The 9,170-nt window shown below is 37.6% G+C and overlaps 1 protein-coding gene across 19 annotated transcripts in view; it reads left to right on the top strand.

The window, feature by feature from the left end:
* The window catches only part of LOC121917300 (band 4.1-like protein 3), a 196,673-nt gene that overhangs the window by 120,385 nt on the left and 67,118 nt on the right, over positions 1 to 9,170 (top strand). For all 19 annotated transcript variants that reach the window (XM_042443128.1, XM_042443127.1, XM_042443138.1 and 16 more), the window contains 2 exons: positions 4,817 to 5,040; positions 7,151 to 7,348. In XM_042443128.1, the coding sequence (XP_042299062.1) occupies positions 4,828 to 5,040; positions 7,151 to 7,348 (411 nt within the window). In that variant the 5' untranslated portion in view covers positions 4,817 to 4,827. The remainder of the gene's footprint in view (positions 1 to 4,816; positions 5,041 to 7,150; positions 7,349 to 9,170) is intronic.

Genomic DNA, 9,170 nt, shown 5'->3' with positions numbered 1-9,170 from the left:
ACTTACCGGAAGGGAGCCCTTTCCTAAGACTCTACCCCTAGCTGTCACTGACTAGCACTGACCCCTTTCTATCAACAGTCTTTCCTCTAGACTCCTCAGAACCTCACTCTCAAGTTTCCAAATCCAACTGACTAAACCAACTGCCACATGAGGAATCTTTAAAATCCCCCAGCCATCCTATTGAGGGACTATGAAGTAATGCATAGTTGCCACTGCTTGCCACTATGCCAATGCCCATTATAGAAGATACAATTTTACTCATGCACTGGGGCCCTGAGTGGCTCAGTAAGTGGTATAGGGATGAGGGATTATCCCCTTTTGCTTTAACAAAACCCTCTTTTGTACTTACACATAACATGGACTCACCCTAGCTTGGTGATAACTCTCTCATATCTCTCTATGGTCCTGTTTTGGCTTGAGTTCTGTCAGCATTCAGCCATCCCAAGTTCCTGATTAGATGGAACAAGTTGGATCTTCAACAAAACTGTATGATTTATAGGGACAGTTGGAAAGGTATCCATAAAAGTAATTAAATTCAGTCTGCAATGCAGTATTTCAGGCTTCTCTGCTGGCTAGTAATAGTGTGGGATTGCCATAAAAATCACCCTAGAAGTAGGATGAAACATTTGCATTGTACTTCTCAGAAAGTATAAATTCCTCCATCTTGGAAAAATCAGAGCCAGATGTGAAACTGAGAAATTGATAAAAAAAAATTAGTGGCTGAAAGTGCTGTACTTTTAGGGTTTTCTTTTTGCTTATTAACAAAATGCACCTGATGCTGGAAATGTGTAAACTGGCCATGGTGATATATGCCTTAGTTACATCCTGGTCAGACTGTTGTAAGACACTTCAGTTGGTCTAAAATGTTGGAACCAGATTATTAACTGGGGTCCCACTGCAGGATATTTATCTCTCTTCTTACAATAGTTTTGCTTACTTTGGGTTTCTTTGCAAATACACTTCAGATTACAGATGGTAAACTTTAAAACCATATATAATTTCAGACTAGTGTATATGAAAGACTATCTTTTTTCAAATTTGCCCAGGATTTAAGATCTTTAGGGAAAGATATCCCTTTGGTCCAAGTATAACTGGAGGCAGGTTTGGTGGCTTCATTTGTATTGTGCTTCATTTTTATGTAGTCAGTCATTTGACCTTTAAGGACTTTATTATGCAAGCTTAAAAAATTGGAATTTTAACAGGATAAAAGCATATTTGACCAATACTTACTACACAACGTCATGTCTGTCTCGCTGTTGCTTTGCATTCTATTGGTTACTGTAGTGCACCTTTTCATTGATGGGCAAAACCCATCAATAGGCTCCCAGTCTCACTGCCGTTTCATTAGTGCCTTCATGCAATAGGCAGATCCACTTCTTAGGCAGTCATCTCATGTGAGTGGGCATGATTCTGCTCCTTTCCCCCTTGCAGTGATCATAGCTGCCAACTGCTTTCTGAAACTGGCTGTTGTGTGCACATTCACACAATATCCATCTTTGGGAGGCAGTTGGCAGAAAATATTGTACACCATCACTCATTCCTACCCATCCTCTTGGAAGACAGCATTTTGCAGTCTGGAAAACAGATCATGTGACCATGGATTACCAAGGTGCTGTCATGGAAAAATGTCATAAGAAATTATGCCAAACTGGTATTCTTCCATTCTTAAACTAGTGCAGTTGTGGTGGGACAGCAGGCTAGTGATAAAGTCCTACATTGCTTTCTTTGCTGAAAGGGTTTTTCACTGGTTGGATTTTGGATCTCCCCCGCCATTTTATTATTGCATTTTTGTTGAGTTATTACTGCATTTTTGTCAAATTATTAATTAATTTTCATGTTTTAATCAAGGCTTTGTGTGTTGTGGGGCTTATACAGTCAGGCCTCCAAATTCACAGACTTGCTATCTGTGGATCTGAGCATCTATGGATGGCAAGCCCCGTTGTCCCCAGTGGCCGCATGGTCCCACATTTTTTTGTATCTGTGGAGGGGGGTCTGGAACAGATATGGAGGTCTGACTGTATTATTGTTAGCTACCTTGGGTGCCATTTTTACTGGAGGGGCGGGATAGAAATGCAGTACAATGAATGAATAAATAGCTATCATAATATAATAAATATTTTAATTATGGAGTCAGTTCTTGATCATAAACTAATATTATTGGGAAAATATGAATGGCCTGTTTTGTAAATAGCTTGGAAAATTAAAATAAAAAGTAATAAATTACTGTCTGAAGCGCACTTAGCCTTCTGAAGTGTTAAATTAAGCTTTTAGATGGTGAATGGCATGTGTGCATGCTCTCTGGGAATGCAAGGCAGTTAATAGCCACTGTAGAGGCATTGGGTTGGTACTAATGAGGCTCCTTCAACAAGGAAGTGATGAGGCAATAAGTTGTGCTTTCCCAGTGAAGCCTCAACAGAAAGTGCATTGTCGCTATCATCAATCACGAGGACAGAAAAGAAGTTCATGCACAGCAATGAAGTGGGCATTAAAAAGAATACCTTGAGCTTCATAGCAGTTGAAAGGGGTAAAAAAAGAAGAAAATAAGATCTAAATCATCAGAAAAATTGTAAATCAGTCCAGAGAGGGTTGTAATGAGTTCTTTTAGGGAATTTTTCTCTTTCCTTAATTGCTTGATGAAATATTTATTATTCAATTTTGAGAGCTATCTGGCTGTACTAGTGTGTTTCACAAACGCTTTTGTTTTCATTATGGAATGAAGCCAGTTTGGAAGTTACACATACAGCTTATGATTTGTATTTTCTTGTACCAGAAATCTTTTGATCTTTGTGTAGAGAATTTTAGTTTGCACTTCTTGTTCCTTTAATTCTTGAAATATCTTTCTGGAGAAAAATATCCTGTCTCCCTTATATTGGTCCCTTGGTATTTGCTGGCGTTTGGTTGTAGGACCATGTGGATACCAAAATTGATGGATGCTCAATTCCCACTACATACAGTGGCATTATATAATGCCAAAATCAAGGACTAGTTTTTGAATTTGTACACACACACACACACACATTTTCAAGTTGTGGATGGTAGAATTCCATGGATGCAGAATCTGTGGATAAGGAGGGCCGACTGTATTTGCTTTGCCTATGGCAATATTTAGGCTAAAGCCTATATTTCATCAAGCATATTTTTCTGAATGTTTTGTAACTTTGCTGTATCCTTTTTGCTACCTTGGAGTGTATGAGCTTATTTTCTTCAATACATTTGAACTGGATAAGCATGAATGGATTTTGTTTGTTTGTTTATACTTGGGTTCTGCTGCTTATTTCTTTGAACATTCATGCAGAATGAACAATGTCTTCACTTAAACTAGAGTGCTTGAGTTGTATGCTTCACAAACAGTGGAAGCAGACTCCTTCATGATACTGAATGAAAGTGGTTTGTTTAGCTGTGTGCGCTGATAAAATGATCTAAAATGCTGCTAAAGTGGAACTGATATAATAAGTAGTTGGGAGTTGGAGGCATAGTGAATGCATCATAAGCTCTTTAAAGAAAAGAGATGGTGACATAGTAATGCTACCATTTTTTCTCTTCCTCCCTACACATATAGCTACTCCTTTCTTGCCAGCTGGTACAACTAAATTTGGATGTTCTATTGAAGTTACATAATGTAGCAAAGACCAACATTGCAGGCATATACTACACTTATTCCATCCTTAACCCAAGAAAAGACAAATAAACACACCAACTTGGTGGGGAATACGAAGATGTAGGAGATGATGATGATAATGATGATGATGATGATCATCATCATCCCTTCTTTTTCCCAAGATTGGGATTCAGTTTAAGTAAAATTATTACCATATAATTATAAAGCTACAAAAGATTAATATTAAAATAAAATAACACTATTTAAACTATTTAAAGCATACATCTTCCTAAAAGGGATTTTGATTTACCACAAGTATGATTCTCCTTTGTAACTATGTGGTTACTCAGGTAAACAAATTATTATTCAGTTGAACAAATTACGTCTTAATGGACAAAAACAAATGGTTATAGCAAGACATTTTGTTTTGAACTAGTATAATCAGTGAAATGAACATTGTGAAAACATTGAATTTATTTAATTTGAGAAAGCTTGCTTATTTAAAGTTGGCATAAAAGCATTTGCTTAGGGTTGTAGCCTGCAAATCATAATTCCAGGCGAATTTCTTTGAGTGGAGCAAAGATTTTGAAGTGAAGAACTTGTATGGAACAGGATATTTTCACTATATTCTATTTGGTGTTCTGTTCATAGAGTTGGATATGAAGACAAATTTGATCATCTCAGTAACCACATTAATCTTTAGCAATAAAAGCACTGAAAAGTCCTATGGCGCCTTAAAAAGTAACAAATCTATTACAGCATGAATTGTTGTGGGCTGTATGCCACTTCACAAATGTATAGTTTGTGGATATAGCTAATGAAACATGATGCAGTCCTCAAAAGCTCATGTTATAGCAAATTTGTTAACCTTTAAAGTTTCTAAAACACTTTGATTTTGAGCATCTGACTGAGACAAGAATCTGACACAGCCTTAGCTAAACATTGGGTCCCCAAAGACAACTTGTTTCTGGCTTGAGTTCAGTGACAAAAATCAGGAAGATCTTGCATTGAAATAAAATATGTGCTCCCCATTTAGACCTTTTGCATAGAGTGATAGGGATGGGAAGCAAATTTGAAGTCCATTCCTGGTCCCATCATATGTAGGGTATGGATCAGCTTGGTTTTGAGTTGAGCCCCCTACACTTCACTCATTTTATACATTCAACTTAGGTTCTTTCCAGATTTTATGATAGTCAAAAGCTCTGATTTGTTTTGCAGAATAATCAACCATGACTACAGAATCCGGATCAGACTCTGAATCTAAAGATCAGGAGCAGGAGCAGAAGGAAACTTCAAGTGAGCAAGGAACAGGTGGGACAGGAGGAGCCCAAAATCCACAACAGCAGCAGCAACAGCAACAACAGCTGAGTGAAGAACACCAGAATGCATTAGAACAATTTTCTGGTGTTGCAGCCCATAGCACTCCTGTGAAAAAGGAGCAGGCAAGTTATCCATCAGTTTGTGGTAAATTTATGAAACTTAACACTAGGTGGTTTTATTCAGGTATCTGTTTAATTAAACATTTTCTTTCTCTTAATGGTATTCTACTTTTTAACCTTGGGCATCATGAAGAAGTGTTGATCTTTTGGGATTGGGGAGAGTGGAGGCGGATTGCAGCTTTTTCTTCAGTTGTGTAATATTTTTATAATTTTTGTCAGATTGGCTTCCCTGCCAGGCTTAATTTTAAAGTTCACTGCTAATGATGGCAAGAGGTATTTTCCATCACTGTGTTAGAGCACACTAGGTTTTGGAGTAGCCAGAAACACTGGGGGCACATTTCAGTTTTGATAGCTACTGAAATCTAATTTCATTTGGGGTTGGGTGTTTCTTTAAACTAACACATTCTCATTTATTGATCCCTTGTGGTATGAAATCACTGCAGTTTTTAATTCTTTGTCATGTTATTTTTTAAAAAAAAACTATAAAAATATAAACACTTGCATGGTTAATGCTTGCAAACATGGGTAGTTTCTTCAAAGGCCAGAATTGTGAAGTTGTTCCCTTTGAAATTAGAAGGGTTTGTGATACAGTAGGATCAAAATATTTTTGCCATTATCTGTTAATTAACCATAGATGTTTTAGGTTAAGTTGATCTTACTCTTTCAAATTTTGAACCAACTTGTACACATTTAAGCTTTCTATAAATAACCATCATCCAGATTACATGACCAAAAAAGAAGGGAAAGGAAGACTAAAACTGTTCACATCTTGACAACAGCAGTGTTGATCCAGCTGTTATCTCATGATCCACAAAAACCTTAACACAATATGCTAGATGTTAATTTTAAATGCTTTTGGCAAATTATCAAACTGCTTAAGGAAATGCATCAAAAGTAACCTGGGTGCTAGAAAGAGTTCAGTATTCATGAAAGAGAATGGATTTGTGCATGTAAAATACAAAACAAAATATTTAATGTATGTCTCAGTGGTCATTTTGCCCTAGATAACTGCCTGAACAGGATGTCAGGCTTCTTTAGGAAGATGAAGTCTAATTCCCTGTGAAACTATCTTGCTGCATGAATACATCTTGACAGTTTGGGGTCCTGCTATAATAGTTCTTGGCATTTTTTATTTATTTGCACAGCACATATTAATACAAGGTACTCCTATGACAGTCTTAACCTAACCTAGAGAAATTCTCTCCAGCTTTATTTTTGTCCTGCTTAGCTACTCTTAAAAGTCAGTGCCCTGTCTTTTTTATTTTTCAAAAATGTATAAAGCTCCTATTCTTTGGCAGACCTGTCTATTTTCTGTTTTTCTCTGCAACACCTGCTATTTTTAACAAGTAAAATATAATTCTTCTCCCTGTTTGGTGTGCTGAATATTTAGTGAGCACTGTATTTTGCAACATATTGTGCAACACCCAACTCTTTAGGTCTGAAAGAAGATTAAAGCTTTTGGCCAGATTTGATTCATTCTCATGGACACTTGTTACAATGAAGGAAACAGCCCTGGAGGATTAATTTTTGATGAATTTCCTTGCTGCCAGGCTACTGACTTATTCAGAAGTCATTGAAAGCCAAATCAGATATGTTTTTATGATGGTCCAATGAAAATAAGATTAACTTTCTAAGCTTTAGCTAAGTTATTACTTCATTTCTGTTTCTGTTGATACTTTGTTTATTGACTTGTGCAAGGACTGTGAACAGAAGCAAAGACATTTTGAAAGTGCTGCTACTGCTGGAATTTAGCTATCTGGTAGGGGAAAAAAAACATACAACAGGTTAGATTTTATAGAAAAACATACATCAGGTTAGATTTTATAAGCTCAGTCTCCCCAAAAAACAATAAGAGAAAAAGGACTTACTGGGGTGACTCTTCTTAGCACATTGCTCTGTATTAATAGTTTTGTAACAGATTAGCAGTGTTCTTGGAATTGAAAATATGGAACAAAATCCATCTCTGTTACAATGCATTTATGTCTGCATTTTAAAAAATGGCTCCAAATAGTCCTCTGTAGAGGGATATCTGATTCTGAAAGCTTACTGTGATCAGCTGTGGTTTTTTTTTAATCTGAAACTGGAACTTAATCTCCCTGTTTTCTCTTTGTAGGCCACTGACAAAGAACGGGAATTTGCTGCTGCAGCAGCAAAACAACTGGAATACCAGCAGTTTGAAGACGACAAGCTATCTCAGAAATCATCCTCCAGCAAACTCTCCAGGTCTCCTCTAAAAATTGTCAAAAAGCCAAAAAGCATGCAGTGCAAAGTGGTCCTTCTGGATGGTTCAGAATATGGCTGTGAAGTGGAGGTAAATAGAGAGAGAAACGGGGTGGCGGTGAGTTTGTGGTGGGGGTTGGGGGTCTCTGTTTGTGAACGTATTACCTGGTGTTTCATCAACTAATTGTATAGTTGAAGGGTGGTTGCAAGAAAACTTCCCTTTTATTATCAAAAGGGAAGTGTATCCATGTGAACAGACATACAATGCTTAGAAAACCCCATGATGGCCAGTGTGTATTCAGTCTGGAATAGAGCATCAGAAAACAAAATAGAAACAGAATATTTCTGTTCCACTGGTTCTGTGTGATGACTTGCCTAGCAAATCTAAATAGAATATTTTGTGCTTGTGATTTTGATTTTGATGGATAGTGAGGGTAGCGCAGTAGGACACACCGTCAAGAAAAAAACATAACTATACAGATAGGAAATTTTACAGTTATTCGACATTGCAGTCATGTTTTCTAGCTGTGCCTGAATCTTTCTTTCTTCATGGGCACAGTAGTATTAGGGTTTCTTTCAGTAAAAAGACTTTTGACTCATAGTCTTCAAAGGACATCCTGCCTAGAATTTCACACCTTTATGCTCAGGTTATGGATCTTTGAATCTGTGGGAATTGATGAGAAAGAGCGAGCAGTTTATTAAGCATCAAGGACAACAGTGTGTGGCAGTTATGGAACAAAGCCAATTCCATGCTAGGGATTATGAGGATATAGATTGAAAATAAAACCACTAAGATTTTAATGCCTATATAAAAATCTGTGTTGCAGATGCCTTTGGAATTATGCTTGTAGTGCTAGTATCTACATTTTGGAATGAATAGCAACTGGAAACGGTGTACAAAAGAGCAACCAAAACAAAAGGTTTAGATATAATAAAAGTCACATTTGGTGCTTTTCAGTTTAGAGAAAAGACAACTGAGGATAGGGCTCATGATAGATGCTTTAAAACTGTGGATGTACACAAAGAATTTTTTTTCTTCCTCTCTTTACCACAATAATATTGCTCAAGATCATCTGGTGAAATTATCTGGCTTTCAGTTCACAATAGGAAAAAAAAGGTACACTCGTCTCTCCACATTTGCGGCTTTGACTTTTGCTGATTTGATTATTCACTGATTTTATTAACATGTTACTCTCTAGGAATATCTAGATTCTCTGGCGCAACTCTGTGGTCAACTTTACCCCAGCCCCTAATCCCAGTCAATGTGGAGGGATGAGTGTACTTATTCAGCACACATACTTTGTTTGTCACAAGGTGTAGTGATGGCAAAGGGTATTTTTGTTTAAAAAAAACCCATAGAGGACATATCATATACAGTATTAGCTGTGATAACAAAAGAAAGCTTCTAGGGTTCTATATTGCAACAGTTTGCTGTAGTGTATCCTGTTATGGCAGCTTATGCTGTGTGGCTCAGAATTATGCCTTACCAAAAAGGCCAACCAATGGATCAAGATTTCAGGATAACAGTGGAGTTTCTCAGCAATGTGTCACGAGAAACTACTAGATTAATGCCAAAACCCCAACTCAGCAGCTTTACTGCTGGCTCTGCTGTCCCAGCCATTTTTAGACTACCATTACTCCAGTATCCAGAGTGCAGGAAGAATTGTTCTCACAGATGGGGCTCAGGAGTGATCAACCTTGGGCTCCCCATTGACCACTGCATCAGCCTGCATCAACCTTTCAATCAGGCTTGTATCTGTCTTCTCCTGATGGACCTGTGGCAAAGTTAGGGCCTGCCCTATACAGACCAACATTTTGTGCCGGTCTGTGGGCGGAGTCAGGATGCAATGTCCTCGTGTTGGATGCCTAACTCCATTCCCATGGCACCATTTTGGCATGCGCCAATTCACACA

This window comes from Sceloporus undulatus, unplaced genomic scaffold, assembly GCF_019175285.1.
Source record: "Sceloporus undulatus isolate JIND9_A2432 ecotype Alabama unplaced genomic scaffold, SceUnd_v1.1 scaffold_14, whole genome shotgun sequence".
Lineage (NCBI taxonomy): Eukaryota > Metazoa > Chordata > Lepidosauria > Squamata > Phrynosomatidae > Sceloporus > Sceloporus undulatus.
This window is presented reverse-complemented; position numbering and strand designations above follow the sequence as displayed.